This window comes from Apaloderma vittatum, unplaced genomic scaffold, assembly GCF_000703405.1.
Source record: "Apaloderma vittatum isolate BGI_N311 unplaced genomic scaffold, ASM70340v1 scaffold6005, whole genome shotgun sequence".
NCBI classification, from domain to species: Eukaryota; Metazoa; Chordata; class Aves; order Trogoniformes; family Trogonidae; genus Apaloderma; species Apaloderma vittatum.
In genome coordinates, this window is record NW_009717544.1 from 4,401 (window position 1) to 22,566 (window position 18,166).

Consider the following 18,166-nt stretch of genomic DNA (forward strand, 5'->3'; position numbering starts at 1 on the left):
AATTAAAAAGGCTCCCGTCCCTTCTCGGGGGTGAGACAAGCAGGTCCTGGAATGCATTAGAGCTAAGAAATAAATGAAAACGCAAAACCAAACTATATCCTCATCCTGGGTGTCTGCAAGATGCCCTTTTGGTTTAACCCAGGCTTCTCTCCCGGTCTTCCCCCAAACTCCTGAGTCTCCTGCCCTGGCAGGATTCCTCTGCCCCTGCTTTCTCCTGACACAGCAGCAATACCCAAATCCCTTCTCCAGGCTTTCAGATCCAGTCCTCCCGAAGAAAAGGTCAACCGATTTACTCAGTCTTCGAGATCTGTTTCCGTAGCACCTCGGAAATGTTACAAAAATACCCGTTTGTTCATCGGCCACAGATTCTGCGGGTAAGAAACACAGCCGTGGGTGCTCAAAAGATCCTGCCAAAATGCACGCTTGGTCCTTACGCTGCCGTCAAAAGTATCTGCACTGTTAAAGGATTAAGAAGGAAGGAAAAATCACATCGACTTCCTAATGTTATGTATCCTTAGGAACTTTAACTTAAAATTCTTGCTCGCCTCTCACTTACGAACTCGCCAAGATTGGTTGATTTTATTTAGGTGGACAGGAAAAATACTTCAGATTTGCCACTGAAGGCTAAAGTCAACAGCAAGTTACACATAAAACCACGTTCTCATAGTCAGAGGTTCCTTGCCTTACATATTTGGCACTTTTTAACTTGGAGAGCTTTTTCTACACCCCAAGTAAATCCACTGCTTGTCCCCGTTTGGTAGAGAACCCCCTAAACTGCTCTTTGCTGGCATCTGCACCCCTACGTGCCTGCAAATCTCTTGCAGCCTCCTAAAAATGTAAATTATGGAGCCATGTCAGTAATCCTCAGGTGGCTCTAGAGAAAAACGTCTCAAAAACTTGCCCTCTTGCAAACTGGGACCTTTAGAAGCTGCTCTACAACCAGACCAGGTTGCTCAAAGCCCCGTTCGAGCAGCAGACAGAGGGTTCCTCCTCCCAAAGTACCGCTGAAAAAAAGCAAAATAAACTCAATGGCTCGACGCCGCTCGGCTCGCTGAAGCAAAATTCGACTTCAGCCGAATTCACTTGCCCTGATGGGCGACTCTTTAGTACCCAGGGCAGGACATGCTGCTCTTGGGATGCTTCCACACGCCCAGTAAACACCGAATCTGTAATTCAGAGTTTCTGGCAGGATCTGCTCCCAGCACGCAGGCTGTAGGGAGATGTTCTCTCCAACTTTTTTCCGGCAGCAGCACAGATTTTACGGTGCGACTTTCCGAGGAGACCAGATGAATCCTGTATATAGCAGCACTTCCACAGATCAGCCCACAGCTCTCATCCCTTTCTATTTCTGCCCGAAAATGGGAAGGGAAAAATAAAAAAAAAAGAAAAAGAAGGGGGAAGAATCACTTGAAGCAAAGGGAAGCAGAAAGGAAATTAAAACCTAACAGGAAGACACTGCCATAATTCTGATTTGTGCTACAATTCTGTACATGAGTTTAAAGATCTATAAAGACTAACCACCGCAATAGCGTGTCTTATAGCTCTGCACAGTGCTGGGCAGTCACCGCAATAAATCCCTTTCTCCTAAAAACAGATAATTGCCAGAGCAATTCAGATTAAATAAGCACTTTATCAGAAATCGCCGCACTGAAAGCAACATAATTACGGGAGTCCAAGTTTGACATTCCTAACGCATCCAAGACGCAAGCTACCAGCAAAATAATACTGCCAATATTTTTTTAAAGGAAGCATGTGACACTTACCGCAGGAGTAATATAAAGCCTTAAAGCCTAGTTAAAAAATAAATCCACTGCAAAACAAAACTTACGTAGTTTGCTACTCAGGCTTTCCTAAAATTCCACTGAACGTTTTCTTTCAAAGCACTGAGGAGATCCAGGAAAACACAATTCCAGGTACGATTTAACGGAACACAAAAAATAAATGTGAAATGTCTTCTATCAAACACCCCTCACTAACCGATGATGGAGCTGTTCAGGTCCATAAAAGGTACCAGAGACATATCCCAGTTCCTTAGTTCCACTGGAACACTTTAATTTTACTTAATGTTAGTTTTGAAAAGCCAGAGCGACGTTGCCATGGCAGTTGTTTTCTGCTACCACCGTGCAACTGGGCGCACGTTAGGATCATTTACGTCGCCACAGAACTATAATATTTAACCACATTCCTTTTCCCTCTTATTCAAGCAAGTTCCTTCCTCCGAAACACGGCCAAACGGGTTGGTTAGATAATTCAGAGGCACGTATTGAAAGCCTGGGGAAAAGAAGAACACTTTAGATTTAGAAATGCAGCAGTTGAGGGCTTGGAGGCGGGGAAGAAGGTGATTTATGATATAAAAACGATGCCGTCACGGACACCCACATCTTGTGAAGCCACTTTCTTATGAGTTGGACTCACTAACTGGAATGAAATCACTTGCAGAAAACCTGCCTGTGAGGCACCAGCTTCCCAGAATCAGGCTTTGGCTTTTCTAGCCATCAGATATTTTTATATATATATATATATAATAAAACTATTTCAACTACATCTAGCCTCTGCAAGCAAACCTAGGGTGTTAGTGGATGGTTACTGCTATCACGTACAGCGTTAGGCTTGGTTAGGACACCGAGAGACTAATTGTACGTAACGGGCTCTACCTGAGCTCAGCTGGGACTGGTTCAGAGCCTCTGTAAGATATGCAGAACCTGGCTTTACACTATCCATCTCCAAATCTGCACGTAATTTAAGGTCAGGTGGGAAGAGGGCAGAGGGACGGACAGAAGGCAAAGAGAAAGGACAAAGTTAAATGAAAATATCCACTGGAACAAACTGCAGGAGACTAACAGTTTAATTTGGAGAGAAAGAAACAGCGCTAGACAAATCCAGATTTTAGTGTTAGGCTTTCTAAGATTTTGCTTCTCTGGCATGTTCTCGACGTAAAGTATTGGTAACTAGCAATGTCTACGTGCAAAAAGAAGTGATACAGGATAAATAGCTAAAAAGGCAAGGCAAGAAAGCTGAGTAAACATCCAAATTCCAAGAAAAATTGAGCTGCTGAGCCTGAAGGTGGATGCTACTGGTACGGGGCTTAAAGTTGGCTCAGATGTGACCACAGTTTATGCAAATCCCAGTGCAAACATACATCACTGTCAGCAGTTTTCACTACAAGAAGAGTTAAAAAAAATATATATATAATAGTTTTCAATTGGCAAATGCTAGTGGAAGAATCAAGGCTTTTAAACACAGCTGCGACTTGCACAATAATGGTCTTTAAAAAAAAATAGAAAGAGTATCTTCCTAATTTACTAGTAAGGGAAGACGTGCAGCCATGATCTCTGGGACACAGAAATATGACAAAGCAGCAGCACCAGCGCAGGCCAGAGGGATGTGGGACACGATGCTCTGCGCGTGGCGATAGCCACGGCTCTGGTCTCTGTAGGGACGTGGCTGTCAGAAGGAATTAATTTCACAGGAAAAAAACCAAGCAGGACCACTAACAAGCCTTATAGCTTTGAGCAGAAGTGTTAGAGCTGCTCCAGGGCTGAAATCTTTCTCGCCAACAGCTTAAAAAGGAGGGGGACGATGTTAACCGGCCATTAAGTAACCAGAAACGCGACCGCTCTTTGTATTTGTGTTAGAAAAGAGGGCAAAAAGCCCAACTCTGCCTTAATTTCTGAAGTCAACTGCTGCTGCTCCAAAGAATGGCACCTTTGTACAAGCCCATGGATTCAAGGAACTTGACTATAAAAGAGGAAAAAACTAGGAAAAATCTTTTTTCCGTGCTGGCACATCCAAAGGAGCATTCACTCCTCCGACTCCTCCCGCACGTTTTGGCAGGTTATTTATTTCTCAGCGGACGGAGCCAGTCAGAACAATAAGTTCTGCCCTTGTTCTTAAAAACTCTACCCCAGTTTCAACACTCCCTGGCTCTTGCTGCTGGTTCGGAGACACGCAGGGGGAGAAGCCACGTGGGCTCTCCACGATGGCGTGGGGAACGCAAAACCCGGTCTCTCCCCTCCCTCGGCCAAGTCGCTACCTGAGAAGTTGAGTCCTCCCATCAGAAATGAGAAGTTTGCTGCCAAATAACATTCTCCTGCAGCAAGCACCGCGAATAGGAGCTGCATTTCCCACGTTCCGAGAGCGTCAGCGCGCAGTCTCTATGCCAACAGGCTGGAAGTGCGTATGTGCACAGAGAAATCAAATATATAACGCACACACATTATATATTTTGTTGTCTATATGTACCTACAGTATTTGCATACCCAGTTTTAAGACTGATGCATGAAATCCAAACAACATCCCAGCAGTCGGCGCGCGTAAAAGAGATCTTTACTGTAAAAAAATTTGCAGTCTATGGGAGCAGTTTCCATTTTTACCGATGGTGGGTTACTGCTCCCAGAATTTCAAGGTTTCACTTTGTGCTAAGCCCAAACAGCATTTTCTGAAGATTCTGAAGAGCTTCTGGTTCTAACAGACCTTCAGAGCAACGTTTAATTCCTCTCCATCGCCCAGTTTTAACTTTCTTTCAAACTGACATTTGTATTTGGCTGCCTGGCACTGAATTTCTTTCCCTCATGGTTTTATTGATTCAAACTGATTCTATCAGCTCCAGCAGAAGAGTTAAAAATCAGCTGCTTTGTTTCCCTGCTCTTTTGATTTATGTCCAAAGAGCTTTTAAAAAGGCACATCTGACTATAGGTTTCCCTGAATATCTTTCAAAGCATCAGTTCTGCAGGTACAGAAGAAGGAGGAAAATAGAGACACGGGGAGAGAAGGAGCGAAAGAAGAAAAAAAAGAATAAATGAAAACGTACAAGGGGGGAAGTAGCTCCAGGACGCTGGACGGGCTCCGTGGGCAGGGGAGACTGGGAAGGTATAATTAAAAAAAAAAAAGAAAACAAAACAACAACAACAAAAAAGTTGGTTAAAACATGCACCCATTGAAAATGTGTTAATATCATACAAAGCTCAGCCAGGCTATGCACAGCGACCGCAGACCCAATCCTTCAAGCCGTTTGGTGCTTTATTCCCTGAACACTTTGGAAATTCATGAGGATCCAAGAATTCCTCACTGAGGTTTGGGGGAAAAAAAACCAAAACCAATCCAAACATTTTGCACGTTTGAACTTTGAGCACGAAGCCCGTCCCTGCTGAGCAGCACAGGATTTGTTTGCGTCACTTCCCATGTCTGCTGAGCACGTGTTTATGGTCAAGCCCACGGTGAAGTGGTTTGTTGAGCCAGAAACAGAGCTGGAAGATGTAACATTTCTCTATATAGATGGACAATGCCAACAGGAAGCAACTCCCAGATCTGTAAATTTACATTTTGCATAATTCGGTTTTTAAAAACATTCTGCTTCTGATGGTGCTAAAGCAGAAAACCGCTTTATTACAGTTTTCATTTTACGCAAGAAGAAAACACAAAACTGTCTCAGAGTTATGTTTTCCTATTGGCAAAAGGTATTTTTCCTGAAAATCACCCCTCGTGGAGAAGGCAGACTTAGCTCTTGCTGCCTCAGCCCCAAGTCATGGGAACCAAATTTTCTGGAAGGATTGGTCCTTAGGTCTGTCAAAACTGAAAGCGCATTTTCGGTCTTCTGTACCCTGAGCACCTTCATCTGTTTATTCCCTGCCTGCCTCCACCCTGGCAATGGGTATCAGTCTTGGCTTAATATAATTTTCCCTTAATTTAGCTTTAATGCGACAGTTCCACGTTGAACACCGAACAGCTGGGTTGTTTATCTAAGATTAATGAGATTGGTGCTAATTACGCACATCTCGTCTTTCTATGCACTAATTAAGATATTGTGCAGTGTGTCAATTCCAACCCAGGCAGAACCTAAGTTCTATTTGCTTCTCCTGATTTTTATTTAAAAAGCAAAACCACAATCTTTTATTTATTTATTTATTTTTGTCCTGAGATTAGCAACTCGCCTGTTTCAAAATAGTTCTAACACAATGAATGTAACTTGCTCGGCACTTTTTCAGTTAAAAATTAATTCATTCATAGAGTTTTCAGGAGGTCAGGACAGAGTCTGTTGCCTGATCCAAGCCTAAACCTCAATCCTCCTGGACCACGTTTGGGGCGTTGACCCAGATGTTTAGAAACCTTCCAACCCGCCGAGGCACACTATAGCAGAGATTTGGGACCCGGCAAGACGCCGCTTGGTTAGCAAAAGGCAAGGAACAAATTGCACGGATGAGGGTGAAGCACGAGATGTGATGTTAAATATTAGCCAACTACAAATATCCAGAATTCTGAGAAAGAACGGACCGAAACAGAGCTGCCTGGCACTGCCAGCGATGCCAAAATGATGAGTGGGGACGATGTGAACACACACACAGAGACTCTTCCCAGACCAGAGGTGGACAGAAGTGAATGAAAAGAGAAAACACAGCCACAAACTACAGGTAATTCCCAACGGTTCACTCAGAAGGAAACAAAAAAACCACAAACAAAACAGCTATTCGGTTTTTTTCCCTTCTAAGCAGCAAAATGAATGTTTAGAAGATTCACTTCTCACCGAGTAGCTGAAATTCAAACATAACCTATCATCCTGCATCTCATCTTTACAAATTCTAGCTGATTCCATCTATTGTGGCACCGAATTTCAGCTAAACTGTCAGTAAATGCTGTTAGCTATGAAATATTAAATATCAGTTCAATAGCACACTATAGGCTAAGAACTTATCATTAATGTATCTGAGTAAGAACCCAGGAAGAATTCCAAAAAAAAAGGCAAGTGCTGAAGATTTGGTGAGCCCACACGACATAAACAGACACAGACAGGACATCAGTTTGCATCCCAACTGACAATTAAAAAAAAAAAGTATTTTCTTACAGTGTTGAGCTTGGAAAAATGGGGCAGGAGCTTAGTAGAACCCTGCAAAAATCACTCCAGGGGGAACTTCAGGACCTCTTGAGCACCCCTTCCTCTCCTTGTGCCGCCTTCTCACGTGCAGAGTTTGAAAAAGGAAAATGCTAAATATTTTTTCTTTTTTTAATGATAGCCAAAACGACGTTGATTTTCAGGGGACGGCTTGTGTGGGCCCGCAGGCACAGATTTATACACATCTCTGCAAGCTCACCTAGCCCTAGCAAGATTTTGGGAGATGATAGATTTGGCAGTCCAAACTGCATTGTCCAATATATTTCAGAGGTGACTCAAGGCAAAACTAATATCCTTTCTTATTATTTTGAATTTTCTGAGTTGGATAAAATGGAGAGTTTTCTTGTCTGGTCCATTTTCTATCTATTTTCAATTGCAGCGCTTGCACTTAAGACCAGTCCTCCTTTCCCATTCCCTGTGTTTCATTTTCATTTGAACTTCAGTCATTATTTCTACTGCGTTATAGATCATGGCAATATTTTAGAGTTCTATCAAAATGTTGTCCCCATGACTTCTGCAAATCAAACCCTCTATTTATAAATAATAATAAAAAAAGCAAGGCAGGAAGTTCTTTGCTTTCCATCTGCTTTTTGTCAGATTGACTCAGCCAAATCTAGGGACAGTTTAACAACACAAGGAATTCTATGTTTGTAAATTAAGCAAAGAGCTTAATGCCATAGACACAAAACATCCCAGATGCTCTACACATTCTACCTTGATTAATGAAAATGACGTTTGCATGTTGCTAAGTACGTCTTATCAAGCCTCAATCTAAAACTTTACGTTGAAATATCCCGCTAATGTCAAGCAAGGACAAGGCAGAGAGGCTCCTCGAGTTCCCCAACATCACACGCAACATCCCGTAACGATGGGAAAGACTCCTTCCAGAAGTCACAACTTCTGCAGCAAGTGAGGAAGAGTTTTTCCAGATTGCTGCCTCCTCTGTTAACTTCCCAAGGGGGAAAAAAAAAAAGAAAGCACACAGCTACAAAGAACTGGTGTCACAAATCCCTCGTGCGGGGGGGAAGGATCGCAGAAACAGCTGCAACATTCGTTCCGGCAACCCTTTCCATCTGAAAGCTCGTTAGCGTTCTTCTAGAGGAGTCTTTCACTTTTAATCGTACGCATGGAACAACTCTCAGGGAAGGTCAACAGGGACAGCCCCCTGACTTGGCAATATCTTTCAGCTTATTACTTTTAATAGGACTTGGGCTTTCGGTATTAACTTCATAACACACATTTCCCAGGATTGAAAGAGGAAATCCACCCCCTGGTGTGTCGTTAAAGCCAAATAGAATCTATTAATCTACACAGCTTCATTATCTCTCGTTAAAGCCTAGCAAGAAACCACTCGCTAGCAGCTCAGGACATTTAATTGTCTGAGCCGTATTTAATAATAAACACTTGCTCATGATTGCATCTACCAGCCTGGCCTGGATGAGGTTTGAAGCTGCCCTTGTCTACGTGCTTTAGCCGACAGAGCACGGAGAAGGGATGGACCGCGGTGTTTCGGGATCAACTTCCAACGACAAAAGGCAGCCAGTGGATTTATGGAATGCCCACCTGCTGCAGCACTTGGACTTCCTAGTGATCCCCGTGACACTGATCCTAGCAAATCCATCTGCAGGAATAACAAAGGCTGGAGATATCGACGACCAGCAGAAAAATCTATTTCCCTGAACTGTCGGCTCTTTGAAGCGCGCAGATTAACGCACCCATCGCTTGGAGGGTTCATGACTCTTTGAACCAAAAGTTCCAAGCTGTAACACAGGAGCTGAGAAAATGCTTGTCCTTTAGTAAAAGCCAACCATTCGAAGCCCGTCTATTTGTTTTAAAGGATCAAGTCAGCAATCTTACAAGATAAGGAATGTCATTAAATTAGAGAAAATAGATGAAAAGAACAGCAGTTAACCAGCTTTCCAACTCAGCTTGTGGGCTGCGCAACCTTTCAAGCAAGATCAGCAATTTCAAAGTGATTCTCTTGATACAAAGGCCACACACATCTATCTTTATATATATGAATACATATATATATTCTAAAAATTGAAAGAATTAAACAAAAGCTTCACCACCAGTGAATTCTGCAGAGATCCTGGTTTTGCCAGCACATCTAACTGCAATCACTTCCAATGTACACTAGGATGACAGTAAGATCCCATTCTCTCTTTATTTCGCCTTCCCTCAGTTTGGTATTAATTTCTCCATATTTCATACAACACACAACTCTCCACGAGGCGAGAGGAAGCAGACGGAGTCCTACACACAAAGCACAAGCAATCAAGGATTCCAAATTCTCTTATATCCGACTTTTTCCATCAATCCTCAGACAGAAAGAAGTTTCCAGTGCCTAACTCACCTATAAGTCAGCAGAAACATTTTCGTGCTCTGCATGAAAAAACCCTAAAGTACAACGATCTCCAAACTCCAGGAACCAAGATGCTCCATGGAATCCCTAGCTGAAGGAATCCTAAATTCTTACAAGCTTAAAATCTTTCAAATCGTGCACGAGACGGATGTGGGCACAAGCCTACAAAACAGCGCAGATGAGCAACATTCAACAGTGGCAGCTACTCAGAGAGAGGTAACGTGGGGATGATCAACACACAGAAAGGATAACGTGCTACGTACAAAGGGTGATCGACATACAGAGTGTAACACGGCGTGTATAAAGAAGATATTAAACGTGGGACACCCAAAAGAGAACTCCGTTTTATTTCACCGCGTCATAAAACTTAAAAATACAGACCTGGTTTTGGCACAGAATTGGTGACGGACTGAGGAACTTTGTCGTTAATGAGTTCAACGCACTCGCTAGGAAAAAATCCAACCTGTAGTAAAAAACAAAAAGAGAGGCAGGATCGTGAATGTCGTGGGTTTAATATCCGAACGGTTCAACCAGCAAGTGGTGAACGCTCTCCTCGAATTCTGCTTGCCTGATGCTCCCTAACAGTATCCAACATAAAAAGACCAGAGAGCAATTATTTCAATAATAATATAAAATGACCAGAGAAGTAATTATTTCAAAATGATGCAGCCAAGAATTCTACAAACCAAAAGAGTTGTCTAAAATACAATTCTACCTTTTCTAAGCTTGGTACCCGGGACAGAGATACTCATCTTGCACCAGGCAGGGGAGAGGAGGAGTGTGCTAAACACCCTTAAATCTTAAGTGGAATTTGAGAGAGAGAGACAGAAAGACTTTATAGCTGGGTTTCCTGCATGTATGTAACATGAAATTTAATGAAGGCAGCAGGATGTTTCAGCTCGTAGCATCTCAATTATCTGTGCTCGAATCTCACCAACACTTGACCTTTTTTTTCCCACGGAGTACTATATTCACAAGCACTTAATTCCTTTATAACACTGAAATCAAAGAAGGGTCGATATGGATGTCTATACAGTCTCATTTCAGAATAAATGCAAATTCTTGCATGAGAAGTTAGGAGAAGACGCTCTGAGTCCCAGCTTTCCTGCATGTGCTTGGGTACTCGGTGAATACTCCTGAAGCATTAAGCGCGGTTAAAGATCTTGCTAAAAAAGTTCAACGTGGTTTTAGTTAAACGGAATCCAATTCAATTTCAGAACTGAGAACAGGTTTAATAAAATATACATTGTGAACAACGAGTTCTACACTTGTCAGAACGGAGCAATTTGACTAGCAATAACCATGAGTATTTTTAGAAGAAAGAACGTGACGTAGCATAAAAAAAAAAAAAGATTTCTAGGAAGAGCCAAAACTCCTGGTGTCTACTGTTGTATCTGCTTCTGAACACGGACAAGCTGGTGCAAATTCCGTGCCTCAGTTTCCCTATTGGCAAAGGACAAGGGAGAATAGTGCCACATATCCATTACTGGAACTAGGTTTGAGAGAAAACAGCTGACAACCACGCTGCACAAGCAGTCTGGCCGCTACGATTTATCTGTGTCCACTCATCACACCGGAGGAATATTCCAGAAACAAAGCCCAGAGGCAAGACTCTCCTTTGCAAATATTTGAAGACGCTTCAAAAGCAACGACCCGCCCCTGGGCAGCCACGTAGCAGGGCTCTGCAAGAAAAAAAAAGTCAATTTGTCAGCTGCTGAACGCAGCTGCTCCTCTGCTGCCAGCGAGGACATCTCCGAGTGCCCAAGCCACCAAGGTCCTCCAACAAATTGCTTTCAAATACTGATTTGCTCCGTTTCTGCACCGACCTTTAGCACTGCGGTTTTTTTCCCCGCTAACTCAGAAAGGTTGAGAGACCGCCTAAACCAGCAAAAGGTTAGAGGGTGGGGAGAATCTTCATGCTTTGCTGAAATAGGATGCGCCTGCAGAAACGCACGTGCCGCTCCGAGGTCTCCGTATCTGCGGAGGTGTGAAAGTATTTCCTGTGCGAGCAGACGAGAGTTTCACACCTCCCAGCATCCCAACCTTCTCTCTGCAGCGTCTTCCTTTTTATTCTCATCCCAGCTGAAAATCAATCCTCATCACTCTCTACTTCCAGACCTTCTTCTCTCTCTCCTATCCCACCTCCTCACGCACCAGAGCTTCTGTGCCGTGACCTGTAACTCAAGAACCATCGCCCTGCTGAGACACCCCGGCTTAAGTAAGATTTCCAGTCCCGTGTCAGGCATGCGATTGGGACAGCTGAAAGCATCAAGTCACTTCAGGCAGCCACGGCTCGGCCAAGTGCTGCAACAATGGCACCAGCGGACGGGCCCCGAGCTCGAAAAAAAGGGGCCGGGATCGCTGCCAGTCGTGGTGGACATCTATGAAATTCAGTGAGGGCACATGGCAGCCAGCACGGCGAGCCTGGCAAAGAGAGCTTTCTCTATTTATTCATCTTGATGCAATTTCTTTTGGTCTCCAGAAGAAAAAAAAAAAAACAATAAAAAAAATTCTCCTTCCTCACTCCAAGTTGATCCTCACCTACAAACCTCCAAGCGATTCAGTAGCTGCGTTGTGTCCGGGTGAAGACGCTGGGCTTTGAAACTCTTCCAAATCCCCCAAGGGAAGGCACAATTAATAGCAATAACAGATAACTTTTTCTCACACCCTCAAAACCCAGTGATGTAACGTTCTGTCCGAGCAAGAGGACAAACTTTCACCCATCACACTTAATGCTAAAGACTCGGAATATGCTTTTTGTTAAGACCATGACAGCAAGGGAACAGAACGTGGATCTGCAAACCTTGCTCCCTCTGATGTTCCCTGAAATTGAGACTGGCCTCACATTATGCTTCACAGACCCAAAGAATCCATCCAAAAACCAAGGTAACGTACGGCTCCGCTGGGCTGGGTGTGCCAACACCACGAGGAGGTGATACCCTGGAGTCACTTAACATAGAGGTGATTTTTGTGCGGTTTAGAGACAGAGATATGCCGACCAGCACACAAAAACAGCATGAAAGTAGCACGTTACACGTTTTCTAAATACCTTACTATAGTTAAAAGTCTCCCTTGGCTATTTCCTGCGCAAGAGAGGCAGGAAACGATTTTTTCAGTTAGGAAAAAAAGGACACATCCAGTGCAAACCTCAGCCCCTCACACAAATGAAACACTCGGGAGACTCCACGGCTGAGGCGAGGCAGTTTCTTTCCTCCTCGATGCTTCGAGAACTTTTTTTAATCGCTCACAACATCTACGCCTGAGACGCGTCGAGCGACCTGAAGTACTTGCACACTGGCCTTTCATTAATCTCGCTGAAAAAATGGTGCATCTAAATCCAACTCCAAATCCCACACTGCCATCAAAAGCTCGTTTGCCTTTGATTGTTAACAAAACATTTCTCTTGGTTTCGGATGCAATACACAAGGCTAAATATTAATTTTGAGATTAAATGAGACCCAAGATGGTTACATCGCTGCTTCTAGATATCTCGGACCCATTCCCAAATAAAACACTAAGCCTGTTCTCAAGGTGTCATTTTTGCCCTGTTCACAACCGTTAATTAGCATGGATTTTGTAGAGAAACAGAATTTTTGCTTGTGCCACTGTGGACAAGCTCTGATGGTTTCCATTTTCTTATTTATTCTAACTTTTCTTGCAAGATCCTCAAGAGACCACAACCTCTAACTCATGCAATTCCCACCCACTGAAATGATGCTGCTTTTCCTCTCCCCTGGCAAGTTTTCCATGATTTTGTATAAATAAATGAGTTTAGTCCAAGAGTTAATCTCAACAGATGTAGCAAGGCACTCTTAGAGCTTGAGCCAGGATTAAAGGATTTGGCAACGTACGAAAATTAATAGCAAGGGTAGTATATATTTAGATAAATACAAGGTCATCTAAAGGTTAAAAAAATCACTGCACACCTTAACCAAAGGAAGAAAGCACAGGCTACTGTGGTATGCAAACATTTCTGCAACAGCTACTATATCTTTTTTTTTTTTGTCCCACTTTTATGTCAGCCATCTGCTCAAACTGGAAGATCTGTGAGGCTTTAAGTGGAAAAGTCAAGGTAACCATCATAATTTCCAGTGTACGAGGAGGGAATTCAAACAAGTGAGAAAGCAGCAGCAACACAAACGGCATTGAGACATTCTGGTTGGGTTTTGGTTTTTATATAGGTTAAAAAATGGGTTAAATTTACTACTTGGCACCCTGTGCTCACAACCCTTACATGTTATTTATTAGAAGATAAAAATTCAAATGCCCTCAATGGACAGCTTGGGTTTGTGCTGACCAAACCAAGACAGAACAAGTCCTCTTTTTGGGAAATAACGCTCGTGTTCAAGAGCTTTGTGTCACCTCCAGCAGCTCTGCAGCAAGATACCCAAAAGCCAGAATGATTGGAGAACATCAGAAGGCAAGTTGTGCATCGCAAAAGGGCCTGTCCCTCGTGATTCAGCTCTCTGAAACCCAGGAACTGATCGAGAAGACAAAGCATGAAGAAAAAGGAGAGAACAAAGACGCTGGGAGGTTGTTAATGTGGAGGTGGCTGTAATTCAGGTACCAATCTTCCAGCAAAAGCGGTGACTCACTGAGGGAAAAGAAAAAGGCTTGAGGAAAAAAGCCTTTAAAATCACTTTACTTTAAGCAGAGAAAACGATAAGAAGCCTGGTAGGTTGTTTTGTTCCACATAGGATTAAGCGTCTTGCAATGCGGTTTTTAGATCAGGTATCGGGAGAAATGTAGAGATCTGAAGGTTAAAAAAAATATAAATTAAAAAGCGGTGATTCATTTCTGAAGGACAGCTCTAGCTGGCAAAGAACAAACTGACTTCCAGGCTGCATCAAAGCTGCAGTTCCAACCGAACATGCTTGCAACCTGTCAGCTTTGTTTTTTTTCTGTTGACACCTGCCTCTTGTTCCCTCCCACAACATCGAGAAACCCTTTATTTATTCTCATCGGTGGGGGGACCCGCAGAAAGCCACGCAGTTCTGCCCAGACGTACGTGACTCACAGCTCGTTTAAAAGCACAAACCCAGGTAAGTTCCTCTAAGTCAAGAAGCATTTTTTTCCCACGTTCGTTGAGACCTTGCTCTCCTCTTATCAACACATGATTTACAGTTGTTCCTGTCCTAGCACAAAGCAAGAACACGAGAAGTACCATGAACAAACTGTCCAAACGTTTGGGTTTGGGATCTTTTATCTGCTCCCAGGATCACAACTCTCCAGCAAGACAGTCTTTGTTGATTTATTTTCTTAATTAAGAAGTCTGGATCAACAGATTGCTATCATGCTTACAATGGCTATTGCTCCTAAATGGGAAAAAAAAGAGTTGTTTGCCTGTAATAGACGCTTTAAAGGCAAAACTTCATCAGCACCCATCCTGAACCGTGCGTTACGCCTGCTGCGCTTCCAACAGCGTGGTCATGACCTGATTCCACGTCGTGAAACGCTCCTGCTTACAACTTAAGACATGAGATTATTCCACCCCTAATTTTCTGTTAAGCCAAAACATGGTGCTCTATTTCTGCAGCTGTTCGGATCCGTTGTGTCAGCAGGCTGACCGTGCACGGATACAGGCAAAGCCCTTTTCGGGCAGTCTGCTCATCAACATTGTCTTTGTGCTGGGAAAGCACAAGAGGATTGCTCCGATCCGAGAGACAGGAGGCAGCGACAAACTGCAGAAGAGCTGCCTTGCTCCTTGTGTCTTTAATCGCCACAATTTCACCATTTCAGCCGGGCTGACAACAAGCTGGCACCGAATAACGGGATCGACGTCCTGCGTGGGGATCCCACATACTTGGAATCAATGGAGCATCTGCACTCAAAAAGTAGTTTTTATTGATTCACTTGAAATTTAAGGGCGGCACAGCCTGGTCGTTCCAAGGAGTACTGAAGTGTTTCATTAATTTCTGATTGTAGGGCAAAACGCAGCTTTAGAGCTTCTAAGATCAGAACGAGACGTAACAGGGTTCCAGACGAGGAGAAGAACACTCGAGTTAGCTCGAGAAACATGAAGTCCAGAAAGAAAATTTAATTTCGGAGCAGGTATCGTATGTCCACGCCGCTCTGCTTTTGCAAATGAGATGTTATCTGAACTCCCACGTCTGACAGGGAGCCAACAAAAGCTGTATCTCACGTGCTCTGGCTAATCAGACAGAAATGTAATCGCATAACTAACACCCCGTTCAGATGGGATTTGTAGTGTTTGGAGATCCAATTGCACACAGCCCTGGTATTAACGACAGCAGAACCACAGTCGGGATCTGGCACAGAAAGGTCTGTCAGGGAAAAACCCGAGGGACTTGGAGAAGACTTTTCAGGCCAAAATATACAAGTGTCTGGTCAATTCTGATCCTCTCCAGAGCATAACTCTACCTACTCGCAGACGGCAACTGCAGTATGAAACTTGCTCCTGCTTGAAAGAAGCTGAAACATGAGACACTGCAGTGTGAGGAGGCAGAAAGTTACCTCAACCTTCAGTGGCTTTGGGGTTTTGTTTCATAAACAGAGACAGTTTTAAAATTAAATTTCCTAATGAGAAAATCCAAGCTAGGGCATAAAAGCTTCTGTAGAAGGGAAGTCTCACTTCAATACAAATGTTCTGGTACCTAATTCCCAGGCATGTTTAGGATCTTTGGAAAAATTCAGTCTCAGTCTCCCTGTGTAACATTTACAGCGACCGGTAACATTAACACCACAAAATAAACGTCGAGAGGAAAGCACAGGTTGGGTGGCTTGGCAGAGTCAGCGGCAGCATCTTAGTGAGGAACTTTCTCAGAGCCCTCGATGTTCTGTCTGATCTAGTTTTAAAGAGTGGAAAGAATGGGATGATCTGAATAAGAGTGTCAGCTGCCTCGAAGGGGGTGCAACACAAGCTTCCACTAACATCAGGCCAGCTGTCCATCACAGGGTCACGGCCATCCCACCTCACCCAGTTGGGATGAAGATGACTTCTTACGAAGTCTTCTCCAGCCTGAGCCCAGAGAGAAAGGGGAAGCCCTCTTACACCACCTCAGCTCGTACCCAGCAGTTTGAGAAACACACTGCTGCGTCTCCTCTTATTTATGTCGCCCTGGCGCGCCCGATGCTTGTGCCCACCTGGAATCCGTGTTTGCCTCTCCACCACGTGGTCAGCTCCTTCGGTGGCATATCGATAACAGACACGATGTCTCCCACCTGCAAAAGATTGGCAACCGTCAATCACAGCTTGCAAAAAAAACCTAGTAGGACCCGTGGGCCAATTGCACCAGTGCCCATCTCGAGACACCCACCCTGAGACGTGATTTTCTTAATTAAAAAACGAGCAGAGGAGGGGTGAGGTGGTCTTACAGCAACAGGAAGGAAAACAAGAGGAAGGAGACCAAGCAGGATTTCTGGAGCTTTGCTCACTCCCATAAAAAGGTAATAATGCAATGGTTCAGACAGAAATCAGTATAAACAATAGTGAGATTGGCTTGGTGGCAATCAAGAGCAGTATGGAATAGAAAATAAGAAATATAGAAAACAAGATAGGCCAGAGCAGGAGGGGCAGAACCCAAAGAAATACTGCAGCTAGGAATACCGAAAACTGTTAACAGCGATGCCCAACTTTGACCAGGTATCTCACACCGACACGTCTCAAAGGGCTTTACAAAGAAGGCGACGCGGGAAGCCACGCGCCTCCGTTTCCTCACTTGTTTACTACGGCTCGTGACGACGTGTTGGCTGGCGCGACGGTTGCCAGGCCAAGTGAGCCCGCTGGCACGGAGCTGGGAGATTTACGAGCGGGCCGTGCCATCTTCGTGCTTTTATTAACGCTGGGACGCTTGACCCAGGGCCCGTGCCCCGTACTGTGCGCGTCGGAACTTGGAAGGCTCGCAGGGTTCTTTGGCGTACGCTCATAATCGCCTCAATTTTGAAAACGAGCATAACCCTGGCAGCACTAGACGATCGCTATTATTTTTACTTCTTGAGCTGCACACAGAGAATACAATCACAAAAATCCCTCCGGCCACTAACTGGTGGTTTTTTACACTTTTTTTTTTGGTATAATGCTGTGAATACTGCATTGATAGAACCACTGCGCATAAACAATCAGAGCACAAAATGCTCTGATATCCAAAGCCAGATATCCAAAGATTCCTAGGCTCTGATTTTCCAAGATCTTTGCCCTGCAGCAGCTCCTACCCTGCATGAAGCAAGATTTGCAGAGCAGTTTTAGATTATCTAACAGGAACGCCGATTGTTTGACCTGAACAAAATGAACAATTACACTGGCACGTGTCCGCATAAAACAGATACAACATATTTCAACACACTTCATGGTACGAACTACACAGGGTCTGCTACTCCTCAGAGACCAGGCTAGAGTACTTGGCAGTATCTCTTTAATCAGAAGATACCAATGCCAAATAAAGCTGTATTTTAAAGACGACTGAACTCCTTTCCATACCCAGCCCACAGCAAATCGGATATTTAACTGAATCTTCCAAGCTTCGCCTCATTCTGCAAGTGTCTGGACACATTCCTGATGTGCACGCACACCCCCACGCAGCCACGCACGTTACACTCTCACAACATAAGCTCCTTGAATTATTTACCTCAAAGGACAGTTCATCTGCTGCTTGAGCAATATACCTCTTAATGACATGGGCAGCAGCAATGGCAGGAACGTTAATGGAGGATTCCTCATGGACCAGCAGGTGATTCCCTTTGTTATCAATCTGAAACGAAGAGCACAGGGGACCGTGAGGCAGCTGAGGACAAGGGAGGAGGCATTTCAGCGCCGCTCATGGATGGCAGAGGCTTCAAAGCTGATTCACGGCGACAGCCCAGCCCGGGGCCCCCCCGAGGAGAGCTGCGCTGAGAGACGGCGCAGGGCACAGCCCAGGCAGAAAGGCAGCCTTAAGAACAAGCCATCAAGAGTATTT

General features: G+C 44.1%; 1 protein-coding gene across 1 annotated transcript in view; it reads right to left on the bottom strand.

Moving 5' to 3' along the window:
- Positions 1 to 9,632: 9,632 nt before the first annotated feature.
- The window catches only part of LOC104274328 (rho GTPase-activating protein 32-like), a gene marked incomplete at both ends in the record, with an annotated part of 49,806 nt that continues 41,272 nt past the window's right edge, over positions 9,633 to 18,166 (bottom strand). Inside the window, 3 exons of the mRNA XM_009869926.1 lie at positions 9,633 to 9,714; positions 16,356 to 16,433; positions 17,837 to 17,959. Of these exons, the coding sequence (XP_009868228.1) occupies positions 9,633 to 9,714; positions 16,356 to 16,433; positions 17,837 to 17,959 (283 nt within the window). The remainder of the gene's footprint in view (positions 9,715 to 16,355; positions 16,434 to 17,836; positions 17,960 to 18,166) is intronic.